Source organism: Coenobita brevimanus, chromosome 57 (genome assembly GCF_032717465.1).
Source record: "Coenobita brevimanus isolate Jiangsu-jjx chromosome 57, ASM3271746v2, whole genome shotgun sequence".
In the NCBI taxonomy this organism is placed as follows: Eukaryota; Metazoa; Arthropoda; class Malacostraca; order Decapoda; family Coenobitidae; genus Coenobita; species Coenobita brevimanus.
In genome coordinates this window covers 30,462,031-30,490,030 of record NC_137010.1, presented here as the reverse complement: position 1 = coordinate 30,490,030, position 28,000 = coordinate 30,462,031, and the positions used below count along the sequence as shown (strand labels likewise).

Here is a 28,000-nt window from a genome sequence, read left to right as displayed (position 1 = left end):
TGGATGTTCCCCTTAAGGGTCTCCTTTCGAGGGATGGTTGGGGTATATTGCTCACATATCACTCAGATGATGACTATCGCTCTGGCCTCGTATGTCAGGATTGAGTAGTCTCACCCTGGGCCTCTGTGCTCTTGATGGGGCAATACTAGGTTGGATTGAATAATGGATGAAAAAATACCATTAATGTAGGGAGCATGATGGTGGGTGTTGTAGGCTGTAGGGAGTGTGATAATGTTGGTAGTTTTCCTTAATGGAAGTTATAGGTGAGTGATGTGTTAGGACATGACAAGAATGGTAGTGTGTGGTAGTAGGTAATGATTGTAAGATAATAGATGTATGGTATGGTGATAATGGGTGTGGTAGAGTTGGTAGATGTGTTTAATCAATTAAAACTATTGATGTATTTTCTGTTTTCTTCTTGCTTTATTGAGGCAGCATTATTTGTATTACAAGACACTTTTCCAGTTGCACTGGTTATAGATAGCCTTCATTAACCCCTGTAGTATGAGAGGTCACCCATAAACCTTAAACTACAGTAAGTAAAACAGCTTGGAGGTAGCAACAATATGTTCTTTGGATAGAAGAACTGATGAAAATGATTGTGTTAATTGGCTGTGACAGGAATTTGTGAAACAATAAGAATTTTCCAGTTTCCTTATCTCAAAAAAATATCATGACATTAAATGATAAAAAAAAAAAAAAATTTACTTGTGACAGAATTTAAAAATGTCACAAGTAAATGTAATACCCTTGGCTGATTTTGAGTGCTGTGTTTTGATTGGAAAGAGAAAGTGACCTGAGCATGGTGAGGTGAGCTGGTTTTTGTGAGATTAGGTGAGGTAAGAGAGAGGAGGAGGGGAGGGAGGGATAGAGAGACAGACACAGGGACAGTCAGACAGACAGACAGGGTAGGAGGGGGTATTTGTTGAGGAAAGTGAAGTAGCCTACTCAGAATGCTTGCTAGTGAATGAGGAGCTTGTGTAAGGATGCAGACAGGAGTGAGAGTTGAAGTAAGTGAGTGAAATTAGGTGTGCGTGAAGAGAACAAAAGCGTGAGAATGAGAATTCAGTGAGAATGAGGGTTAATATTAAAGGGATTGTGAGTTGCGATGGGCAGTTGATATTAGTAGCTGTAGTGGTTTGAACTGTAAAATATACAGTACTGTATTTCGTTTTTTTTGTGCTTCTATTCTGATATACTTTATGTTATCCTTTTAGGTGGGAACAAGGGTAAGGCAGATGATGATGTTGATGACATTCATTTTTAATATGTTCATCCAAACAATTTTTAATCAGGGTAAATTTTCAAGTACATATATATACAGTATATATATATATATATATATATGTGTGTGTGTGTGTGTGTGTGTGTGTGTGTGTGTGTGTGTGTGTATGTATGTATGTATATAGTTTACTCTCTTCTCTTTAAACATTCTCAGAATTCAAATTCAAATATTTCTGAATGTGTTGAGGGGAAAAAATTATGAAAAAGTTGGCATTGGTTTCGTCATGTAAACTACCTTTATTATAAATAGTTACTTACTTTTGCAGGAAGAGGAAGCAGTGCAGAATGGGAAAATGGAGAGAGGGCGAGATGAGAGGCGTAGTGAGAAGGGGAAGGAGATGGAAGAGAAGGATGATGCAGAGGAAGTGTATATGGAATCAGTGGAAGCAGTGCCATTTAGTACCATTATAGGTAGCCTGCCTGACTAGGGTGTATATACAGTATTTATGCTGTTTGTATGTTTTTGTTTATTGATATTATAGCTTCTGCTAAATGACAATAATGTTCTTCACTGTTTTACTTTGAGTGCTTGAATATATCAGATTATCATTACAGTACAAAAATACAGTTGATTCAAATGAAGAAACAGGAGCTGGAGAAAGTGAAATACTATAAATACCCCAGGGGAATAATGCGTAAGTATAGAAGCATGGATGGTGAAGTAAGAGAGAACACTTGAGAGATAAAGAATGACTAGAAACTACGGTATGCTGGAAGAGGAGTTGGTTGGTCTTAAGTGAAGCAGGCACTGAGTGAGAGTACACGTTATCTGCTGTTACATATAATGTGTAAAATGAACATTGAGTGAGGACAGATTGTCAGAGATTCGAAAGGTAATGACAGACTTCTTAAGAGCAGCAGCTGCAGTAAGAATTCATGATGGAATTAGCAGTAGGAGAATATACAGAGATTTGGTATGTAGGAAAGAAGGGAGGGTATGCTGTGTTGTGTTATGGTGTGGATGAAGAAGAACACTAAGGTGATATGAACATTTGAACAGAATGTTGGAAAAATGTGACCAGAGAAAGACCTCTTGGTGTATCAGAGAAGAGACCTGAACTAGTGGAAAGCAGGAGACTTTGTATAGAAATATTCAGAGAGTAAGAGAAATGTGAAAGGACAGAGTGTGCTGGAGACAGTTCTTTCATTACTATTCTGTGTGCAGGAGTTCCCAGGAAGGGACAAGACAGAAGATTTATTGAAAGTCAAATAAACAGGTTCATGTAATTGGAGTCTCCAAGACAGCTGAACATTACTGTTTTTACAAGGAGTAGTTAGATAAATCCTCTCACCATGTTATTTGTTGTAATACAGTATATAGACAGTACATAGACAATTGCCAAAGTGAAGGCAAAAAATGTTGTGGGGATGAGGTGGTTGAATGTTGCAGAGAAAGCATATGATAGAATAATTACAGGACTGAGAGGGTGAGACAGGTATTAGTGACAGGTGAATAATGAACAGAATGTTGTACACTGTGTAGTGTGTGGATCAGATATTTGCAACAGTTAAGTCAGATCATGGAGACAGCATGTTAGAATGAGAGGATGATATATTCCAGTTCAGTATAATAATGCTGCTCACTAATATCATATGCAAACCAGTGATTGCAAAACATACATACTGTACTTAGATTACAAAGTTTGAATTTTGCTCTCACTGCTGCTGCATTATTTTATTCAACTTGGAAAGGGTCACCCAGTCTCAGGGGACGGAAAACTACCATATCTCCATTTTTTTCTTAATCCCATTAGTGTACTTTTTTTTTTTTTTTTTTTTTTTTTTTTTTTTGTCTACCTGTTTTATGCAGGTTCCAAAGGATTTATGACCATGGTTTCTCTTAATCTAAATCAAATTATCTACCAGTAGTTAGAGTGAATCAGTAGAGAGGTGACCTGCAGTCCTAATGGACCCAGGTTTGAATCCTGTCTGGTGCAGGGGACAATTTATAGATTTGAGTTTCATAAATCAGACACTACTGATCTACCAGAAGCCCTGTTGACATGTTGTAAAAGTACCCTTGCCAATACCAATACACCAGTTCTGTATGAGACAACCCTAGATTGCATTCAGCATGGACAGTGGGTGTTAGTGCCAAAGTGATGGCATGTGGAGGTTTGTGGTATGGAGGAGGACTACTGGTCCTTGGGAACAGACTGTGAAGCCTATGCCCAGAGTCAGACACATTAAAAAAAAAAAAAAAAAAAAAAAGTATAAGCACTGTTTTGAATGGCCTAACAAAGATTGTTTTTAACCCTTTCAATATGTGGTTCATTCCTAGGCTGAGTGGAATTGTCAGGCAATAGACTGAATATTGTAAATAACAAGTAATCATCATATTGAAGGTTTGGAGCAAGAAACTACCTACAGCACAGTAGAGTAACTTTCTCTTTGTCCCTCAGCAACATGTGAGAAGCATGGGGTTCTGGCCAAGCGCACTAAGGGTCTGCTACGAAACCTGAAGACCTACCACACTGTTGTTGCTGGTGGACGCCTCTACCTATACCTCAGGGACACTGATGAACGCCAGCGCAAGGTTAGTGCCAGGTGGAAATGAGGGAATAGACTAACCAACATATGCAGAGGTTGCACACTGGGTTCCTTTATCTTTCTTATTTGGAGCAGAAAGGTGGCTTTGATACAATATATAGTGTACTGGCCACCATTATGTACTGGTGGAAGAATAACCACCACAAACCACTTACAAAGACTGTTATAAGTGACCAGTACATTTAAAATTAAAGAAAAGTTGATAGAATATATATTAAATGTTTGAAGATCCATTATTATTAATACTTCTAAAATAAAATAACAAATGGACCTCTTTTAAAGGGATGTCCACACTATAACTTGACGAACGGTATGAGGTATACACGTTAGTGTTGACCTTTTGGTTTTCTGGGAAGGAGAACAGGGTGATGCAGGAGGCTGACAAAACACCCTGACTGTAGAAATTGGTCCTTTATATACATTCTGCATCTCCATTACATGCTAGGTGACAAGAGGGAGATTGGACTTGTTCCAGGTCTGGGCAAAACTTGAAAAAAAACTGCATAAAAAACAGACAATGGGCATGCTGGACCCAGTGTCGGATGTAAAAATACTCTGCTGGAACTTGATTGAAGTCCACCCCCAGAATTATATTCAGGCTTGCACCAAGAATTGCTCCAAGACTTGCTCCCCTGAAAGTGTTAGAACTTTCAGGTAGTTTCAAGCAAAATAATAAGATAAAAGTATTATACTTTTGTGAAAAAATAAAACTTTTCATAGGAATATTCCAAGGATTTGGATCATGCAGCCGCCCTTTGACCACCCTAACCTCTAGGTGTTAGGATGATACTGCATAGGATAAGAATTCGTCACCATAATTCACAATTATAAAACAGATTTTCGTATCACGGTGGTGTATGTGACTACCTAGCCTTACCACAAGGGGTCATACGCTGAGGTCAGCAGTTTTTTGCCTTTCCTCACACACACATAGAGCTGCTCTGTACTCTTCTCATATCTAACAGTTTCTAGGGCAGATTTCACTTTCAAAACATTACTAGCATAGGCACAATACGATCAAAATACTGTACCTTTTAGGGGAATAGAAGTTGGTGCACTAACTCATCATGGGGGTAGGAGAAAGAAAAGCTCCAGGCAGGACGCTGTGATGCTGCCCACTCAGAAACCAAAACACAGAGAGCGGACACAGGCATCCCCCCCTTAGGCATCCCCTTGTCTCCCCTTTCCCCTTTGGGATCCTTACAATAAATGAACTTTTAAACTGCCTATAATATTTTCTTTTAGAAATGTGGATAAATATCGCAAATAGGAACTCACTGGTAACATATTAGCCTCAAGTGTCATCATTCAACTGGAAAAAATAAATACTGAATCGATGTAGAGAATACACAACAGCATGGTAAAATGTATAAAAACATGGGATATTCCAGGGCAATGTGCAAAAATATTATTGGCATTAATTTCTAACCTGTACAGTACAATAGGTCTAAGTATGGAGGCTGCAAAAGAATTACCTGAGGCTGTGTTAGTGTCCACATTAATGTATGAGTTTGAAATTTGGTTATTACATGAGTGTGAAAGGTCAAGACTAAAAGCGGAGGAAATGGGACGGTTAAGGAATGTGTTCATATTATATCATTCTTATCATTTATAAAGGCCCCAACATGCTTGCATGCGTCGGCCTTTGTCACCTAATGGTGCCTCTCCATGCTGCGTAATCTCTTGCAGCCTCCCTATTCAGTCCCTTATCCCTGAGGTCACACTCCATGACCTTGCCCTAGGTCTTTTTTTTTTGGTCTGCTTCTTGCAACCTTACATTCGATGTTCACACTTTTCACCTTCTGCACCGTGCATCAGCCTGGGTCATCTAATGATGCCTCTCCATGCTGCTCAGTTTCTGACAGCCTCCCTATTCAGTCCCTTATCCCTGAAGTCACACTCCATGACCTTGTCCCAGGTCTTTTTTGGTCTGCCTCTTGCAGCCTTACCTTCGATGTTCACACTTTTCACCTTCCACACCCAGTTGTTGTCTTCCATCCCCTCAACATGCCCAAATCATCTCATTCCACCCCTCCTCATCACAACACCAATACATTCCAATCCCGTCATTTTTTTCAACTCTTCAGTTGCAATCCTAGCTCTCCCAGGCCTCACATTCAAAGACACACTACACATACATCTAATTATTGTCATTTCTGTATATTTGAGCCTATGAATATCCTCTTTCATCACTGCCCAGGTCATGCTACCATTCAGCATTACACTCCTAACACATGCCACATAAAAAATCCATTAGAATGGAGGGAGAGCCCTCTCAGTGTCAGGAGAGGCAGTAGCATCGTAAACTTCCTCCAACCAAGCATTTCCCTAGCCAAAGAGCTAGTTCCGGCCCCACCTCCAGCACATAACATGTCCCCCAAATAACAGAACTCCACTCACTCAAGAGACTTTTCCGCAAGAGCAGTCCTTTCACACCTGACAATCTCTACATGCTCTCCCCGACACACCACACTCACGAAATCAGCATTATGTTGCAGTCTCCCTCTGATTATACTACATTTATTATGCGCCCACTTATCACAAGCACTGTGCAGGGTGAAGTTACTTCCCACACCCTTGTGGCAAACTGCACATGGCTACACTCCCTCTGCTTTGACAGTACTGCCACCAGCCCTAGCTATCATCACATATGTTTTATCGACGTTTACTCTCAAACCATTTTGTCCCATTCCATTTCATCCTAAATCTTTCCCTTGCCTCCCATTTACTCTCCACAATCAACACCAAGTCATCAGCAGACACCATCTCCCACGAGAGTCCATTTCTGAAGTCACATGAGAGAGACTCAAGCACCATAACACAATAAGTTGGTCAAGACTAACCCCTAATGCATGCCAACATTCACGGAAAACTCATCACTCAGATCTTCATTCACTCTTGCCTGAATGCGAGCACCCACATACATAGCCATAACCACTCAAACCAGCCACTTTTCAGTCCTAACCTTTCTCACCTTTCAAGAGACTCTCTCAAAGGCCTTCTCCAAATCAACAAAAAGAAAGTGCAGCTCCATTTTCTTTCCCATACATTTTTCGTGAAGCTGTCAGACATTGAATATTGCACCGCTTAGTGGTAGGTGGTGGCGACCATCATCCACTCACTTGATGTAGTGCTGCCTACTGCTTCCTTAGCCTTTATCATTCTTTTTCTGTGCCTGCCCTCCTCTCTTCTTATTTCTCCCATCTTTCCTGTCACTACATATTGCTTTTCTCTCTGTTACAGGTGGCTTTACATTGAGTGACAAGCCAAATGGTTTCCTGTAAGCCAAGAAACCATTTACAATGCTGGGTGGTAACCATATAACCAAACCATACGTGCTTCCCACGTGTCAAGTGGGTTGGTGGAGGGTTTGTGCCCCTCCCTGTAAAACAAATAACTCAGAGTCAAATGGTCACCCCGTACGGGATTATGGCATCTGGCAATAGATAGATAGATTACCAGTAATTTCTCAAACCACGTAACCACCACCTTCCCAAACTGACTGCAGTGTTGCCTTCCAGACCCTAGATCTGACGGGTTACACTGCCCGCTCAGCCACTGGGGACGACATCAAGGACCAGCGCAAGAAGGATGCCGCCTTTGAGCTTGTTGGCCCGGGCAAAAAGACACATACGGTCAGTTGGGTTACTTATCACAGTTGAAGTTCCATTTTTATTGTAGCACAGAAAGGGAAGTTTGTTTTTATTTATGCTGATGATCCTTTTAGAATACTCTAGTGTAGAGAAACTTGAATTTTTTATACCTGATATTAAAGATCTATTTCAATTCCAGAATTATGCAGTCCCATTGTTTTAGATCTTATTATGTTCACAGTTATTTACCCATCATGATTATTTATCCCTTGAGTATGATGATGTCTTGTATATTTATTCTTACTACCGCCTGATGATTTTATTCAGCATAGAAATTACTCTTTGAACTGGCGAGATTAGATACTGTTAGCACTCATTAGACTTTCCAGTGTTTGGAGAGCACTCCTACTTGTATAATGTTGTTTGGTGGTAGCCTAAGTATAATAAAGAGTACAGTAGCCTCATACCAGATACTTGTATCTGCCTTCCTCACTAACCTACCTATGAGCAGATTACCTAGCCAAGGAGATGCATCCACCCATCCATCATCTAATCCTACGTTGCCCCATGAGGAGCGTAGGAGCCCGGGGCTAGGCAGTTGGTCCGGACATTTAAGATGAGAGTGACCAACCTCACTCATCCCTGAGTGGCATTACGTGAGCAATAAACCCCAACCATCCCTTGGATATAAACCTTCACAGGTTCAATCCAATTGGAGCACAATAATTACCCACTAAACCACCAGGTGCCTAAATTTGGTTAGATGGTTACCACCCAGCGTAGTAAATGGTTTCTTGGTGTACAGGAAACCATTTGGCTTGTCACTCAGTGTAGAGTCACTCACAGGCAGAAGGAAGAGGAAGAGGGCAAGGAGATGTAACACATCCCAAATGGAGCCTCATCTTTATCTCAAACAATTCACCCTCATCTCTTCCCGTTCTCCCACATATCATATTGCTTTGATAAAACCTCTTCAGTACACATAAGAGCTTTGCTCCAACCCTAGAAGTATATCAACTGTCATATTTCTTCTCCGGGTTCTCAAAAGCTACGTAATTCTCCTCTCTATCTAAATATTACTCACACATATGCAATGCTTAAAAGCAAACAGCTGATCAACACACCCTCTGCCACATCTAATGCCTCCCTGTTCCTTCCTGATATGGTGTTCAGTATGCTGCAGTAGTCTTTCAATTGCCACTCTCCTGTACATCATATCTGGTATGCTCGACATTTTTATACCTTTAAACTTTGTGCATTCCCTCTTGTTACTCCAGCCTTTATACAGCAGCAGATTACATGCACTTAGTTGATCTTCCAGTACCTCATCTTCATCCAAGCATATCTTGAAAATTCATAATAACTGTTCCACAATGCTGTTCCTCCCTCCTCCCTCCCATTTGTTTGTCACTTTGTTGCGATAACATCCATTCCTGCTGCTTTTTCAATTTTCATTTTCTGTAATGCTTTTCTACTTCCTCTCTCTCTTTCCTATGACACCATGTAATGTGACCATGCACTGATGCAAATATGCACGAAACAAGTTTTCCATCACAGCAGCTTGGTCACTCCATCTCCTGTTCATCTCACCAAAATCTTGTACTTCTTCTCCAGTCACTCCTCTTACTGCTGCAGTATATTCATTTGCTCTCTTGTGCTCATTACAGCATTCACTTCCTTCTAGAGCAATTTCTTATTTTAACAGAAATTCCTTGACACTCATTCACCCTATGTTTTGTTTGCTCTCCTCTTCAACTCTCTCCCATTCTCAAAGCTTCTTTCCATTTTCTTGTATATTTCTCACTCTTTTACACACGCTCCTTGCAAGCACTGTCCATAAGAACCTCTTTTCTCTCCTACCAGGGAGTAGGCTGTAGCCCCAGACGATCTGAGTACTCCCAAGGAGGATGAAAATGCTGGTGATAGGGAGAGCTGGAACTCCTTTTTCATTAGTCCCCTGCATACACTGACCATCTCCCTTTCCTGACCTTTTTCATTGTGACACTAACACAGAGAGCCAGCCAGCATACTCCCCCAAACGCTTTTCTTTAGCTATCATATGCAGTACAATGTATACGCGTTATATACCACGTACACACCCTACTGTGCCACAGGGTTTGGCACCAGCAAGGGCATGGGACCAGAAATCTTTGCCCCCGTAGCCAGGTGGCAGACCTGAGGGGAGGTGTGGTACTGACATCACCAGTGCAGTTTTGGAACCAGGATGGGATGGAGCTTGGATCTGTGGCAGAGGGTAAAGGGCCTTGCAATTCCCAGGGTGCTGCTTCCACCCAGTAGAGAGGGGCTCAGACCTGGGAGTAGTGTCCCAGGAGGTTGCTCTATCAGTGGGAGTATAATGGCGAGGCAGTTACAGTGCCAAGATGTGCTTGAAGGGTGTCCCAGTAGGTGTCCTGGCAGGGTGCCCTGAGGCCACTGCCACAGCCACTGGCCATTGCTGGTGGACTGTGGGTCCCAGATCCCATGCCTGGTCTTGGGGCCATGTGGGTGGATGGGGTCTGTGGTCCATCTTCCCCTTCATTTACTTGACATGACAAAAGCAAAAGCATTAAAAGCAAGCCAGTAGAAATAAAATCACCTGAGGGGTCAAAGTGGCATTGTGGAATATGGATAATTTGAAGGGTAGAGCATGGGATGGTAGAGACCCTGAGTAAGAGATGGATGGATGTTTTTTTGCCTACAGGAAGTCAGGTTCAGAGGAGAGTCAGCTTGTATGGTTGCTGGGAAGGACTGTAGATATAACCTATTTTGGCAGGGGAAGTGCAGAGAGATATGGCAATGTGGATGTGCTGGTTGAGGAGAAATGGGTGGATGTGTCATGAATGTCTGTCTATCTGTTTATAGCCAAATGCCTTAATCCTGTGAGGGGTGGCCACAAACAAATCACCTCAATGTTGCCCTGACCTGTTCCATTTCATTGCCCTCCCCCCAGCTTACACCTCCCTCTCTAATATACCTCTTTGCCCCATCCCCCTATCTCATACTCTGTCTCCCCCTTCCTCTCCCACCCTTCACCTCACTCACATACACTCCTAGTTAGTCTCTCACTCCATCTTCTTCACATGGCCAAACCATGAATAGGGGCACCCCTGATCCACTCAGTGTAGGGCCACTCCAGAGTGATGCTGCATTGAGTAACAAACTAAATGATTTCCTGTAAATCAGGAAATTATTTAATACAGTGGGTAGTAGCTATATACAGTAACCAATTCATATGTGTTCCCTACACGTCGACAAGTGAGTTAGCGGAGGGTAAGTGTCCCTCCTATTAAAACTAATCTATCTATCTATCTATCTCAGTGGTAGGTGGGGGCACCCATCAACCATCCACTTAGTGTAGTGGTACTCTGTTTTTAGGGCAGCTCTACATCGAGTGGCAAGCCAAATGATTTCCAATAAACAAGGAAATCATTTACAATGCTGGGTGGTAACTTTATAACCAACCGACACGTGTTCCCTACGTGACAGCAAGAGGGTTGGCGGAGGGCTAGTGCTCCTCCCCAGAAAACAACTAACTAAAAATATGAACAAGAAGCCTCGGACCAGGACTGACCAAAAGATGACGACTAAGGACCGAACAAAGGACATGATACGGATGGTGACGTGGAATGTAAAGGAGTGCAAATGATGTGGCGAAAGAGAGAGAGATTGTCCAGGTGCTTGAAGGTGCAAAAGTGGATGTACAGTATGTGGATTAACTGAAACTAAATGGAGAGGAGAGAGTGTGAGAGAATGGGAGTATGGACGGAGTATGTGTGCAGGAGTAGGTGAGAATGAGAGGGCAAAAGTAGGAGTGTGTATTGTTGTGAGTAACACATGGAAGGAGATTATAAGAGAGTATGGATCAATTGGCTCGAGGACTGTGTGGGTAAGACCAAAAGTTGGATTACAAATGTGGGCGATTGTATGTGTGTATGTGCCAACGCAAGATTTTGCAAGCAGAGTGAGAAGAGTTCTGGACAAATGTGGAAATGTGCATGGAAAAGTTTGAAAGGAATGAGAGAGTGTTTTTGATTGGTGATATGATGGTAAAGTAGGGAATGTGAAGGTGGATGGAGTAGTTCGTGAGTGGGGTGTGCATGCTGAGATAGAGGAGAGTGGCAGTGCTTTAGTGGATATTTGTGCCGGGAGGGGGTTGGTGATAGCTAATACCCTCTTCAGGCACAAAATGATAGACAGTTATACATGGCAAGTGATGAGAAGGGTGGATGGTGAACTGAATGAAAGGAAGGCAATGACAGATTATGTGTGTGTGGATGAAAGGATGCAAAGCTGTGTAATGGATGCAAGAGCATATTGAGGTTGGGGGAGTGGACTTTCTGACCACCACTTGGTGGTGAACAGAATCAAGGTCCAAGTAAAATGGAGAAATAGAAGAAGGGAAGGATGGGAGGAAGGAGTATATGCAAGGAGAGAGGAAAAGTTACAAGAGGATGAGAAAAAGGCAGAATATAAGAGAGAAATGGAGGAACGATTGGGTAAATATGAAGTGGAGCAGATGGGGGATGTGGAAGATGTGTGCAAGATATTCACAGAAGAAATATGTGCAGCATGTGAGGTGGTGTGTGGGGTGAAGAGAAGACGAAAGAGGGTGCAAGGAACAGCATGGTGGAATGAAGAGGTGAGACAGGCTGTGGCACAAAAGTAAAAAGCATATAATGAATGGATGAGAAGTAAGGGCTTGAAAGAAGGTGAGAGATGGAAGAGAGAGTTATATGTAGAAAGGAAGAGAGAGGTGAAAAGATTAGTTAGAGAGAGTAAGAGGAGAGTGGATGAGGAATTTGGAAGGAATTTGAGTATCAGATGGAGGGAATGTAATAAAATGTTCTGGAAACAGGTAAAGAGTGTCAGACAGCGTGGCAATGAAGTTAATAGGAGAATGAACGATAAAAATGTTAGATTATTAGTTGAGAAGGGAGAAAAAGTGAGCAGATGGAGAGAACACTTTAATGAATTGTTGAACATAGAGAATGAATGGATGAGAAGTAAGGGCTTGGAAGAAGGTGAGAGATGGAAGAGAGAGTTATATGTAGAAAGGAAGAGAGAGGTGAAAAGATTAGTTAGAGAGAGTAAGAGGAGAGTGGATGAGGAATTTGGAAGGAATTTGAGTATCAGATGGAGGGAATGTAATAAAATGTTCTGGAAACAGGTAAAGAGAGTCAGACAGCGTGGCAGTGAAGTTAATAGGAGAATGAACGATAAAAATGTTAGATTATTAGTTGAGAAGGGAGAAAAAGTGAGCAGATGGAGAGAACACTTTAATGAATTGTTGAACATAGAGAATGAAAGTAATGTGAGTATAAGTGGCTGGGGAATGGCTGGGAGAAGGAGGGAGGTGAGAAGACAGGAAGAAATCAGTAGGATGGAAGTTGTGGAAGCAATGAAGAAAGTCAAAATGGGGAAAGCCCCAGGAACTGATGAAGTGTGTGGTGAAATGCTGAAACATGGGGGAGAGATAGTAGTAGAATGGATGTGGAAGATGTGCAGATTGGCCTGGGAGGAAGGTAGAGGCCTGGTGGATTCCCAACTTCAGTGAGGCAATGAACATAACTGTGTGCCTTTTCGGAAAAGAGAGAGTAGCCTGTTTACATATGAGTTGGGGATAATAGTACCCAGATTGACCATTTCCTGGTCAGGAGGACTGATAGGAGGTTGGTGAAGAATGTTATATAGGGAGCAAAGAGTGTGTGCTGCAACACAAATTACTGATGTGACATGGTGCTGAAGGAGCAGGTGATGAAAGAAGGACTGGTGCACCCAGGAGGAAAATATGGTAGTTAAAAAACAATCAGTAGGAGATGCCTTCTGTAGTGAGCTGAGTAGAGTGGTGGCTGAACAGGGAGCTGTTGACAGAAAGTGTTAATGAGCAGTAGAGAGCTTTCAAGAACAATCTCTTGAGATTTACTGATCCAGTGTGTGTGGATGGACAAGGAGCCCTCTAAGATATAAAGTAACATGGTAGTGGGATGAGGATGTTCAGTCAGCAGTTAAGGAGAAAAAGAACACTTTTCAGGAAGTGAAAAAAGGGTGGTAACAGAGAGGAATATTTTGTTGCCAAATGTAGGGCTAGAATGGAGGTATATAGGGTCAAATCTGAGTCTCTGACATTTGCCAGATAAAGTATATAGTGTTGAAGGGAAGAATTTCAAATTTAAGGTGGCAAATCAGATGAAGGGGGAAAACAGGGATATCAGAGGTGAGCAGTGTGTGGAGAATGATGAAGGAAAGGTAGTTGTGGACAGTGAGGATATTAAAGACAACTGGAGAGAGCAATATAACCTACTGCTGAGTGAGAAGTTTGACCAGAATGGGGAATGTCTGGAATCAACAAATCCAGAGTTTGGCCCTTTGCTTTTGATTGCTGCTGCTACTGTGAGCAGGGCAATAAGCAGAATGCAATTGGGGAAGATGGCAGGTGTGTCTGGGTTGTCTGCTGAAATACTGAATGTCTCAGGAGATAATATAAGAGTGGGTTTAGTTATTGATCTGATAAATTCATTTATATGAGTGTGTTGTCCTAGGTGACTGTCTAACAGTGTGATTGTAAATGTGTATAGGAAGAAGGGTGATACCCTGGAAAAAGGACAATATAGAGACAAAAAAACTTTTCGACCAGATAATGAAGGTAATGGAGAGAGTCCTAGATGGTATGATAATATTGATTTGATGCAGTTTATGTTTATGCCAAGCAAAGGGACCACTGATGCCATATTTATTGTCCAACAGATTCAGGAAAAATATATTGGAGAGAAAAGGGAGCTGCACTTGTTTTTGTTGTTGTTGTTGATTTGGAGAAAGCCTTTGATAGAGTCCCTAGAAAGGTGGTGAAATAAGTAATGAGAAAGCTTGGGATTGAGGAGTAACTAGTTAGGGTGGTAATGGCTATGAATGTGGGTTCTAGCACCCTGGTGATCAAGGTTTCTGTGATTGTTGATGTGCATCAGGGATCAGAGTCTTGAACTCCATATTGTTTGTCGTGGTTCTTGAAGCTCTGTTACGTGACTTCAGAATTGGACTCTCATGGGAGATGTATGTTGATGACTTAGTAGAGCATTTAGAGGTTGTCAGGCATGAAATAATTCACCTTGTTTGAGATTTTCTTGAGTTTGTGGAGGATTTTTGGTATTTGGGGGACATGGTATGTGCTGGAGGTGGGGCGGGAGCTACCTCTGTGGGTAGGGTAATGAGTGGTTGGAAGTTGAGTGAGCTGTTGCTTCTCCTATCATTGTGAGGGCTTTCTCTCCATGGTAAGGGATCTTTTTTGCAGTATGTATTAGGAGTGTAATGCAGTGCTGTATAGTGGTGAAACCTAGGTAGTAAAGGAAGAAGATATTTGTAGGCTCAAATGTACAGAAATGGCAGTGATTAGGCAGATGCGTAATGTGTCCTTGAATGCGAGCCCTGGGGGGGCTAGGATTGCGAATGAAGTGTTGAGATGAAGGATGTGACTTGAATGTATTGGTGTTGTGATGAGGAACGGTAGATTCAGATGGTTTGTTCATGTTGCATGGAGGATAACAGTTACAGTATATGCAGAAGGTGAGAAATGTGAACGTCAGGAGTAGAACTGCGAGAGGCAGGGGGAAAAAAAAAAAACTAGGATAAGGTAATGTGTTACCTCAGGGATAAGGGGTTGAATAGGGAGACTACCAGAGATTGAGCAACATGGAGAGCTGCCATTAGGTGACCATGGCTGATGTATGCAAGCATGTTGGAGCCTTTGTAAAAGATACAATGTTTTTACCACTCTGTACCCCTTCTTTCCTTTCCTCCCAAACTCCTCTTACCACACATCTCCCTAGCATTCCTGAACATAGCTTTCTTGATATCCATTTTTTTTCTTTTCTGTGTGGTGACCAAAATTCCAGGCTTGAATGAGTGTCTTCCCCATCTCATGGAGTTTGCTGCTGGTAGGTATCCCCCTTTCATGCTGTTTCTGTGCTTGTTTCCTGGACCCTGTCTCATTCCATCCTTAAATGGAAAAAAAGTAATGAGGATGAGAATGATGTTTTATGTATTTCATCTTTCTCCATTAATTTTTATCAAGAAAGGAAATGTTTCTGTGCCACAGTTGAATGTTATAGAAAATATTCAGGTTAATATTCACAGAAGTTTCTGAGTTGCTTACAGCGTCTTCCAGTATCTTTACTGTATTTAATTATATTATCAGGCCCAAGAGTCCCTTCCTAGTTAACAGGTCACTGATGGCAACATATATTGATAGCGTAAGTAACTGCAGGGCTTCTTCTCCACAGTTCATTGCACGAACAGCCCGTGATAAAATGGAGTGGTTAGAGGCATTAGAAAGAACAATGAAGTCTGGATGTAGCCATACTTCTGCAAACCCCAAGATCCCAACTTTTCATACCCCTGCTATTTCTGCCATGACAAACACGACCTCAGAGGTAATAATGTCCCAGAATGGAAATGTTGGCAAGTCAGTAGATGTGATGCATCCACAGAAGCCACTGGGATCAGTGTCATCATCTTCAGGGTTTTTGGGAAGCTCGGCTGACGTGTACTTTTATTATCATGATGTTGCTGAGGATGAAAGAGATGAGGTGAGTGGGGAGGGAGTATTAGTTTTTGTAGTGACAGTAGTACAGGAAGTTGTACTGTATGACAAGCCCTCATTGTATGTCATCTTATTATGTTCTATTCTTACAGTTAGAATTCCTCATCAAATTAAAGAAATAACCTGTATTTACTACTTAAAGTTACACTGTTCCATATAAAGCTGACTTGCCAATCTCTTCCAGTTTACAGTACTAGTTATAAGGGAAATGTGTTATTTTGGAACACATCCCTGGTATATAATGAGGACTACATGTGTGTACCAAAGATGCAGTGAGTTCTGAGCTGTAATAATATATAGTATTCAGATATTTGCACACTAGTTTTTGTATAGATGCCCATGTTGATGTATGCAATTTGTTTCTGTGTTGTACAGTATAGGTGCTCATTCAGTTGTGATGCTAGAACTTTTCTTGTAGAAAGTTCTTTTGCAGTTATGTTTAATTGTTGTAACTCTTAATGTTTTGTTTTTCATACTGTAGATGTTTCAGTATCATCTTCTGTGTTGAGTGTACAAGCTAATCTTTACATGTTTTTACAGTGTATAGAGTTCCTTGAAATCATGTTGCTATGTTCTTTAACACTTTTCAAGAACTGTACTGCTCTATAGCAAAGATTACAATGCATTCATTGTCAGCAGAAGTTAAAGTACTGTATTGTACAGTAGGTGGGACCTCTATCAACTCTATCAACACTAAGTATAACCTACACACAACCCACTCTGTTTTCGGTGTTATACCACTTAGCTCATCACTACACATTTCTTGCACTGCACTCTTGCATCATCATCATCGTCATCATTATCATATCTCTTCCCACCCAAGGCTGCAGTACGACGAAATACTGAATCGGTGGTCATTTACCAAATCAGCACTTTTAACCCCTTAACCGTGGGGCGTCACTTTCGTGACGCTTGGGAGCAAGGGATCATACCGCGGGGCGTCGCTTTTGTGATTCTGTGTTATTTTGAATTCACCCGGGCTTCCAAGTGGGGGCTTGTATCATCTATCAGTACTGCCAATGTCCAACATTAGTCAGCACTCCTAATCTCATCTGTACTCCCATCCATTGTTGACAATTAAGCCATTTCTCCCCGTTCTTGACTCCCCTCCCTACCCCCCCTCCATTACCCTATCCTCTCGCCTGCCCGGCCGTGCTACGCTAAGTAAATCTTCCCTGGAATTTTTCACTGATTTCATCCATTGAAATAAGCCCTATGTCCTATTCTTATACCAAATAATATATATAAGAAAGAAATAAGGTAAGTGAGAGTGCCATACACCTGGAATTGGCTAATTATTACCTGACAACACCTCACATGCACTCGTTCGCTAATTTTCTTTGTTTTTTTCCCCTTGAAATATGCCGCATAATCTATTTTCGTAATAGATATACATGTAAGGAGGGAAGGGAGAAGCCTAAGTGATATTTACATTCACCTGGAACTACCTAATTTATAATGTATTGTCTAGATTTCCTGCCAATCATTTCAGTGCTAGACATAGCTGTTTCAAGAGCTAACATTGGTAGCTCTGAATGTCCCCTAAGTAGGCCTCAACCCCTGCCCTCCGTTATCAGTTTACTCTCATCTTCCGAAGTGAGGGTACGTATGTTTCTTCTTGCTGACTTCAAGGACTTTTTCACCCCCATGCAAAGGGCCCTGTGACCTTTACCCCCTACTAAACCTCGTGTGGAAAGAGGTAAAGGGCTGACAATTGATAAAAGAGTGACTACGATATTTCTGTTGAGTAAAACAGTGCAAGTGGAATTGTAAATAATGTGTAAATAATGTGTAAACAGCAAGTGAAAGTAATGAATGTAAATATACGTGAACAATGGAAAATAGTTTTATAAGTTACTTCAAGTGACAGTGCATAACACAGTGTAAATAAAATAGAAATGTAAATGATGTAAATAAAATAGAGAACATAAATAGAAATGTAAATGAGTAGTATTATAAGAATACGAGTATATACCCTAGGAGTAATGAAAGTGAAAGTTTCACTCTAGCATGTCTGAATGCTATGAGTTATGAGAGTGAAGATGAAAGTGACATTCACTCTCAATGCTAGTATACAGGATGAGAAAGTGAATGCTACGTATTTTACTGAAAGAAATTGAATCCCTACAGTGACAATAAACTAATACTACTGAAGGAAACTTATGGATAAAGACTGTAGATATATATAAGTGTTATATAGTAATAGAAATATAAAGTGTGAGGGGTTTTATGAATAATAAATGACAGAGTACCAAGAGCGAACTAGCGCCAGTGCGACGATCAGATGCGCTCGTAATTTCCATTGCTTTCACAGTGTTTTTTTTTTTTTGAGTATGGATCCCAAACTACTTGAAAATTGTAGAATAGTGTTTATAGTGTTTGTATCTGGCTGTGGTAATCATATTACGGGTTGTTGGGAAGTGTAAAGTGGAGACTTCGTTACCCTACTTCAGAGGTCTCCACAAGTCCTACGGTAACCGACGAAGGCTCAACAGTCATTCCAGGAGAAAGCTGAAGGTATGTGCCATAAGCATATGTAATTTTATTATTCTAGGACTAATAACTGATTTTTGGCAAATATTTTTTGAGAGTCTGTCGGAGCCCAAATAACCCCGCGGCACACGCAAGTCATTGGTAAACAAGCCCGCGGTGTAGGGGTTAATTGGAAAATATTATAAATGTTTATCACCACCAGTGTTTGGCACTGGTAACTTAAAAGGTAACTTTGATAACGATAATCCAACAGCCCCAGTTTTTAAGCCCGATATTGAGACTGATAATACTTGGTTATCGGAAGTTAACAATAATCCGATAATGATAACTTTTTAAAAACAAAAATTAAAAAAAAAACACACAAGGGAAAAAACCTTCAAATCCCATAGAAAATGCTTATTTATGCTAATTCCAAGAATAAGTAAGCATTTTCTACAAGTTTGCAACTTTTTTGCTTAATATTTTTTAAAGTTTTTATTTAAAAATGTATTGTTTTGAAACCCTTGTAACCAAACCAGTACCATGAACCAGATAATTAGTACAGTGGGAACCGAAAGGTATGTTTGAAATAAGTACATATTGAACTATTAAACATACTGTATGGTACAGTTATATACAAACTCAGAATTAGCATTTAGTCAACTCAAAATCTAAAAAAAAGAAGCACAGGAAACCCTCATTTTTCAACCGATCGTTGCTCAAAAATTTGCTGTTTCGGCGTTTATAAATCTATACCCTTTTTCGTTGTTCGACATGGTTATCCCTACTATTTCGACAGTTCAGACCACATGCCACCAGACAGACTGGCTGAACTGCCTCAGTGGCTCAGTCTCCCATGCTCTGCCCTGCTGATCAGTTGCCTCTTCATCTGTCTTCATTTCTATTTGGAATAGTACAGTACCACCATGGCACCACCCAAGACCCCTAGTACTACCCTTTTCAAGCACAGTCATATGATCACCAACCTGAGTGAGTGTTCATGTAAGTATGTGACCTTCATATATAATTTGTGGTTTTGTGTGTGTGTGTGTGTGTGTGTGTGTGTGTGTGTGTGTGTGTGTGTATGTGTGTGTGTGTGTGTGTGTGTGTGTGTGTGTGTGTGTGTGTGTGTGTGTGTGTGTGTGTGTGTGTGTGTGTGCGTGTGTGTATTTACCTAGTCGTATTTACTTGGTTGTGATATACAGGAAATGAGCTACACTGGTGGGGTCTGGTCTCTGTTACTCAGTAAGTCAGATTTTGCTTTGAACTTAATTAAATGTTTAGACTGGACGATCTCTTTGTCCAGGCTGTTCCACAGGTCTGTGCATCTAATTGGAAAACTATATTTCTTGATATCCTACAAGTAGCTTGGCTTTTTTAGTTTCATTTCATGTCCTCCTGTTACTCTCCCATCCCATACAAACAGATCTTGTTTGTCAGTTTTTTCTGCTCCCATTCTTGCTCTGAACACTGCAATCATGTCGCCCCTCTCTCTCCTTTCTTCCAAGGAAGGCTGTTCTAGCTTTTCCAGCCTTTCCCTGTACGACAGATCTGTCAGGCCAGGGACCATCTTGGCTGCTGTTCTTTGTATTCTCTTGATCTTATTTATATCTTTCTTTGTATATGGGGGCCACACGACTGCCGCATGTTCCAACCTGGGATGGATCATAGCCACTATCAATTTTTTCATCATCTCCTCATCCATGCAGTGAAATGCTATTCTTATGTTAGTCAAGAGATTATACGTCTCTCTAACTAGCTTGTTAATGTGTTTTTCAGGTGATAAATCATCCTAGACCAGCATTCCCAAGTCCTTCTCTTCTCTCGCATTTGTGATTGGTTCATTACCTATCAAATAATTCAGTGATGGTCTCTTGGTACTTTTATCCATTTCCAATAGTTTACATTTTTTTGTGTTGAATTTCGTTTCCCACATCTGGCTCCAATCGTGAATCCTATCCAGGTCCTCCTGCAGCATTTTACAGTCTTCCTCAACATCTACTTTCCTCATGATCTTTGCATCATCAGCAAACAGACTTGCATAACTGTACATTCCATCTACCGTATCGTTTACATAAATTAGGAACATACGGGCGCTGACACTTAGCCCTGTGGGACTCCACTTGTTACTTCCATCCATCCAGACATCCTGTCTTTTAATACTGTCCTCATTTGTCTGTCTCTCAAGAAGTCTCTCATTCACACTAAGAGGTTCCCCTTGAGTCCTCCTGTGTGTTCCAATCTCCACATTAGTCACCTGTGAGGCACTTTGTCAAAGGCTCTCCAAATCTAATTACACACTATCCACCCAACTGTCTCTCTCCTGTAGCACATCTGTCGCCCCTGAGTAGAAGCACAACAAGTTGGAAACACATGACCTTCCCCTTCTGAATCCAAACTGACTTTCTGCCAGATGTCCATCTCCTAAGGATATTTTATCCATCTGTCTTTCAGGATTCCCTGGCTCCAATCAAAAACACTCATCCCTTTCAAACTTTTCCATACACAGTTCCACATTTGTCCAGAACTCTTCTCTCACTCTGCTTGCACGATCTTACATTTGCACATACACACACACAATTGCCCACATTTGTAGTCCATCTTTCAGTCTTACCCACACAATTCTTGAGTCAACTGATCCATACTCTCTTATATTCTCCTTCCATCTGTTTCTCACAACAATACACACTCCTTCTTTTGCCCTCTCATTCTCACCTACTCCCACACATATACCCCATCCATACTCCCATTCTCTCACACTCTCACCTCTCCATTTAGTTTCAGTTAATCCACATACATCCACTTTTGCACCCTGAAGCACCTGGACAGTCTCTCTCTCTTTCACCTCATCATTTGCACTCCTTGCAGTCCATATCGCCATCTGTATCATGTCCTTTGTTCGGTCCTTAGTCATCATCTTTGGGTCAGTCCTGGTCCGAGGCTTCTTGTTTGAATTTTCAGTTAGTTGTTTTCCAGGGAGGGGCACTAACCCTCCGCCAACCCACTTGCTGTCACGTAGGGAACACGTGTCGGTTGGTTTTGAGGTTACCACCCAACGTTGTAAATGATTGCCTGGTTTACAGGAAATCATTTGGCTTGCCACTCAGTGTAGAGCTACCTTAAAGACTGGGTACCACTACACTAAGTGGGTGGATGACGGGCACCTCCACCTACCACATATTCACAGAAGTATGTGCAGCATGTGTGGTGGTGTGTAGTGTGAAGAGAAGATGAAAGGGGGTGCAAGAAACAGCATGGTGGAATGAAAAGGTGAGACTGGCTGTGGCACAAAAGAAAAAAAGCATATAATGAATGGATGAGAAATAGGGGCATGGAAGAAGTTGAGAGACGGAAGAGAGAGTTATACAGTATGTAGAAAGGAAGAGAGAGGTGAAAAGATTAGTAAGAGAGAGTAAGAAGAGAGTGGATGAGGAATTTGGAAGGAATTAGAGTGTAAAGGGGAGGGACTGTAAGAAAATGTTCTCGAAAGAGGTAAAGAGAGTTAGACAAGGTGGCAGTGAAGTTAGTCGAGGAGTGAAAAACAAAAATGGTAGATTACTTGTGAAGAAGGGAGAAAAAGTGAGCAGATGGAGAGATCACTTTAAGGAATTGTTGAACATAGAGAATGAAAGTAATGTGAGTATAAGTGGCTGGGGAATGGCTGGGAGAAGGAGGGAGGTGAGAAGACAGGAAGAAATCAGTAGGATGGAAGTTGTGGAAGCAATGAAGAAAGTCAAACTGGGGAAAGCCCCAGGAATTGATGGAGTGTGTGGTGAAATGCTGAAGCATGGGGGAGAGATAGTAATAGAATGGATGTGGAAGACGTGCAGATTGGCCTGGGAGGAAGGTAGAGTCCCCTAGGATTGGAAATCAGGTATACTGTAATTATTCCCTTGTACAAATGAAAAGGGGAAAAAGAAGTGTGTAGTAATCATAGGGGCATTTGTCTTCTTAGTGAAATAAGAAAAGTATATGGTAGGATACTGATTGACAGAGTTAGGGAAATAACAGAGGAATTAGTGGGAGAAGAACAGGGAGGCTTTAGGAAGGAATGAGGTTGTGTAAATCAGATATTCATTCTTAGATCATCTGTTGGAAAAGTTTCTAGAGAAGGGGAAGAAGTTGTATGCGGCCTTCATGGATTTGGAGACAGCATATGACAGGGTGGATAGACAAGGATTGAGAAAAGTATTAGGAATTTATGGAGTAAATGGGAAGTTGCTGAAGGCTGTGAACAGCATGTATGAGGGTGCTAAGGCTGCAGTGCTTGTGGTTAGTGAACTAGGTGAATTTTTCTCTCTGAAAGTTGGGTTGAAACAGGGATATGTCATGTCTCCATGGTTATTCAGTCTGTATGTGGATGGGGTTATAAAAGAGATACAAGGTAGGACAGTGGATGTTGGCATGGCCCTAATGAGAGAGGACAGTGTTTTGATACTCCCAGTTCTGCCGTTTGCAAATGATACTGTGTTGTTAAGTGAAGACAAAGGAGAGCTGCAAGGCTTGGTGGATGAGTTTGGGAGAGTGTGTAAGAAATAGAATACAAAGCTCAGTGTAGGGGAGAGTAAAGTTATAGTCTTCGAGAGAAGTGAAATCAGTGAATGTACAGTGAGGCTGGATGAGGAGGAAATGGAAAATGTGAGTACGTTTAAGTACTTGGGTAATGTGATGAGTAAGAATGGAAGTTTGGAGGGTGAAGTGCTTGAAAGGGCACAACAAGGAAGAAAGGTTGCTGGTTCCTTGAAACTAGTGATAAGAAAGAGGGAAGTGAGCATGGAAGTGAAAAAGTTACTACATAACTATATTGTGATACCTACAGTAACATATGGAAGTGAAGCTTGGATGTTCTTGGAAGGACACAAGTCAAGAGTGAGAGCAGTGGAAATGAGTTATTTGAGAGAAGCATGTGGGGTCACATGGAGAGACAGACTGACAAATGAGGAAGTGAAGGAGCGTTGTGGTGTTGATGTGGATGTGATAGGAAGCGTTAGGAAAAATACATTGAGGTGGTTTGGCCATGTGGAGAGGATGGAGAGTGAGAGGCTGACGAGGAGGGTGTATGTGAGTGAGGTGGAGGGAGAGAGAGGGAGGGGGAGGCCAAGGATGAGATGGAGGGATGGAGTGGAGAGGTATATGAGAGAGGGGGGTGTGAGCTGGGAGCAGGGCAGTGAAATGACAGGGGACAGGGCGACTTGGAGGCGATTTGTTTGTGGCCACCCCGTATGGGATTAAGGCATCTGGCAATAGATAGATTGATAGAAAAACATTCCTGTGTGGTAGGTGTGGGCGCCCACCATCCACTCACTCGATGTAGTTCTGCTCTCGGGTGTCTGCCCTTTCCTCTCCTCCCTCCATTCCTTTGTTCCTCTTGTCTTTCATAACTTCATTCTGTCCACATCCTTCTGCCTACTGGTGACTTTACACTCCCTCTTTTGCCTTTGTGTCGTTCACTCTTTCCTCTTCCTTCCGCCTATGGGTGACTCAACACTGAGTGACAATCCGAATGGTTTCCATTTACTATGCTGGGTGGTAATAATATAACCAAATTATGGCACCTGGTGGTTTAGCGGGTAATTACAGTGCTCCAATCGGATTGAGCCGGTGATGGTTTATATCGAAGGGACGGTTGGGGTTATTGCTTACGTAATGCCACTCTTGGATGAGAGAGGCTGGTCACTCTCATCTTAAATGTCAGGACCAACTTGCTTAGCCCCGGGCTTATATGCTCCTCATGGGGCCAAATAGGATTGGATGATGAATGGATGAAAAACATTCCTTCTGTTTAATAAATAAAAGGTGTAAAATGATAAATATTGGTGTTTTTTCTCTCTTTATTGAATATTTTTTGAATGACGAAGGTGGTCAGGAACCTAACCCCTCTATTTCTTAAGCTTCATGGGAAAAATAGGTTCGTTATTCGACCAGTTCATTATTCAACCACATTTTATGGAACACATCCCAGTCAGATAGTGGGAGCTGCCTGTAATTACTAATTACAGACAGCTTAAGATGATATAATAATCACATTATGACAATGAGTCTTTTTTGAGTCTGTGAGTCACCCACTCATAGTATGTGCTGGTTCCCTTCAGAATGACTAACTTCCTTACAAAGAACCTAAAATAAAACATAAAATGATGAAAATTTTACTGGACAAAAAATTAACAGGCATTATCAGACTAAAAAATTGAGCTATCGGAAGTTACCTGGTCCGATAACGACAGTGGAAGTTAAATTCCGATTATAGTCTGATAAAATTTAACTTCGATAATTATCTGTTATTGGATTATTACTTTGGTGCTCAACTTTGATCACCATATAGGTTTATACACTCACAGTTATCTGAAGTCCTGTCAGATAATTGTGCATAATGTAATGGTTAATAAAAAATCAGGTTTCAGAGCAAAAACATTCTATGTTAATGGATATTTCCCATTCAGATCGTCAGCATGCTTTGGGAGACTTCTGTTTTGCACAAATATTTATTTCAGGTGGAAATAAATGTATTTGCATTGTAAATCAATATTTATACAAAACAGAAATTTCCTAAGGTGAGTTGTCAAGCTAGAGGCAAAACACTTTTGCAAACTTTAGCAGATTTTTGCTCTGGCTCCTGATTTTTTGACTAATATTAAATTAAACCAAAATTTTTAACTAGATTTCAGATAATTAGATGTGCATGAACCTGTATGGTGATAAAAATGATAATATTTTCCAGATGAAAGTGCTGATTCGGTAAATGACTGCCAATTTGATATTTCATCACACACAGGGGTGATGTATGGTCCAGAGAGCAAGAAAAAAGCTGATAGAAAAAGAACTGTGAACAGCATACCCAGTTAAATGGACAACATTCTCATTCATTCACCATTCAAGCCTCCAGAATCCCGACTTCACCCCGTAGGCATAACCTTCCACATTTACATGCTTCACTTTACCCATCAGGCACTGACAAGGAACCTACACATGATGGTGCTGTGCACCCTGGATGGAACAACTGCTGGATCTACCCAGAAGCCAAACCTCCTCATAGTTTCCTGCACCTTGTCATGGGAAGGACCATGGTCCAGCCCTTGTGAGATGCTGTCCACCACAAGGGGGCATTAGATCCCTGCAGAGTGTATAACTATCACATCACTGAGTTAAAATGTGTGCCAAATCCCTGTCATGCTTTTCTTCATAGATATTTCTTCCATTCAGCTCAGTCTGTTGTCAGTTTTGCATCATCAACCTCCATACATTGTTGTCTCTTACACTTACTGTATCCATCCATATCTACCCACCATTTTGACTTATCACACCTCCCACCTTCAAACTTGCACGTATACCTTTTTTTCACTAATCTGTGTGCACTTATTCTCTCCGCATATCCATACCACTTTAGCGCACTCTGTTGACTCTGGTATCCACAAACATTTTTACTTCACATCTTTTATGAATCACATTATTTCTCATCCTGTCCACTCTCCATGCTCCAAATCTCATTTCCAGTGTTCCTACTCCAGACTTTTCACTTTCATACCACACAAGTTTTGCATCTATACCAGTATGTTACTGTGGGTTTTAAAAGTCCTCTATGCAAGCCTCCCACAGCCTTACAGTATTAAAAGAGTTTCAGCCCTTTACCCACCATCCTGGCTTGGGACATGGTGGTGAGGCTGCCAGTGGTACTTTTTCTCTCTCTCTTTCTCTCTCTCTCTCTCTCTCTCTCTCTCTCTCTCTCTCTCTCTCTCTCTCTCTCTCTCTCTCCAAAGCTTACTCTCATATTGGTTTCAGTTACAGACCCCTGCTGAAGAGACCAGTTTCTATATCAGTGTTAGTATTGAGGTTTGTAACACTCTTATAACTCACACACCCCTTCATCTCAACCTGTATGTGAGATCATAGCTCAAGTAATCAAGGGAAGGGGTTCGTCAAGTGGTTAGAGAAGCAGTGTGCTTTTTGAATGAATGTAAGTTTGGTCCAAGACAAGGACAGAGAACAAACTGAGGACAGTATTTGAGTTTCATTAAAATAGCCATTACTGTACTGATCTTTAGCAAGACCTGCCAGGATGCCAATGTCATCACACGAACGAACAGCCAGAGAGAGCAGACGTCCCAGCCATCGCTCCTAACCTTAAGTAGTTTCAGGAATTTTGTCTGTCCTGTCTCCTAAGGTCTTGTCTTAAATTTAAAATAATGAAAGTTAATAGACTACCTAAAATGTAAAGATTTAGTGGCTATAGTATACATGAATGTTTGTAGTTTTTTCGGTAACGGCTGTTTTGGTACTTTACATTAAACATGGCCGAAAATGTAAACAATGAGGGACTCGAATTTCAAGGATTTGATACAAATACCAATGTCATGGACCTGGTTAAAACATTAATTATGAGGATTAGTGAACTTGAAAAGAAAGTAGAGAATCTAGTGATAAAAGATGTGTCTGAAAATACGGATAGTACCATACAGAGTCTGATCCAATCCAATGAAACAGCGAATGAAGAGATTAGGAATTTGAAGCATGAAAATGTTGAATTGAGGAGGAAACTAGAAGAGAGTACAGTACTAATAAAACGGAGAAGGTGAGTAATGTATTCGAAGAGCATAAGGCAAAGTGGGCACATGTAGAAGAAGAACAGAAAGAGTGGTCACCTTAAGAGAGATCATCCAAGAAGAAAGGGAAATGAACAAGAAAAAAATGGAAGAAAATGTAGTGAAAATACTGAAGAAAAAGAGAAAATAGTGAGAGAAACTGTAGAAAGGAACAGATGTGTGGTAGTATTTGGAAACAGGGAAGAGGAAGAAAAGGTTAGGTTCGTAAGACTCGAGAGAGACATGAACCTGGTGAGAGGAATATTAGGCAAGATTGACCCCGAAGGAGACAAGTGGGTAAAAGAAATTGAGGAAGTAAGGAGGATAGGGCCTCATAAGAAAGGGGAAACAAGACCAGTGAGAGTAAAGTTTACATCAGAAAGTGTAATAAATGAGATACTTAAAGTGACTTGGAAATTAAGCAAAGAGGCGGGGATGAAAAATATTATAATAAGAAAAGATCTAAATGAAGAAGAAAGAGAAGTTTTAAAATCATTAAAGGAAGAAGCAAAGGGAAAAAATGATAAGAGGACAGAGAAAGAATGTAATAATTTTTTTTGGAGAGTATTGGATATGAAAGTAAGGAAGTGGTATTTAAGGAAATAGAAGTGAAGGAAACTAAGGGGGATGGCTGTGAAAGATCAGAAGTTGAGGAAGTTTTACGGATAGAGAGTAGGAGAGAAGAGGGTATTAAAAATGTCAAAAATAATTTGAAGGTGATATATACTAATGTTGATGGTTTCATATCGACAAGGATCGAAATTAACGATTTCTTGAGAGAACATGAACCTGATATCATGTGCCTTGTAGAGACCAAATTAAGAGAAGATATTGATGTTCATTTGGGAGATGGTAAATACAAACTGTGGAGAAAAGACAGGAAAGAAAAAAAGGGAGGAGGAGTGATGATAGCAGTGAAGAACAACATAAAT

The 28,000-nt window shown here is 41.1% G+C and overlaps 1 protein-coding gene across 1 annotated transcript in view; it reads left to right on the top strand.

The window, feature by feature from the left end:
• LOC145401952 (uncharacterized) overlaps positions 1 to 28,000 on the top strand; it is a 132,522-nt gene that overhangs the window by 78,266 nt on the left and 26,256 nt on the right. The window contains exons 4-7 of the mRNA XM_080274057.1: positions 1,584 to 1,695; positions 3,687 to 3,820; positions 7,356 to 7,469; positions 15,701 to 16,006. Of these exons, the coding sequence (XP_080130183.1) occupies positions 1,584 to 1,695; positions 3,687 to 3,820; positions 7,356 to 7,469; positions 15,701 to 16,006 (666 nt within the window). The remainder of the gene's footprint in view (positions 1 to 1,583; positions 1,696 to 3,686; positions 3,821 to 7,355; positions 7,470 to 15,700; positions 16,007 to 28,000) is intronic.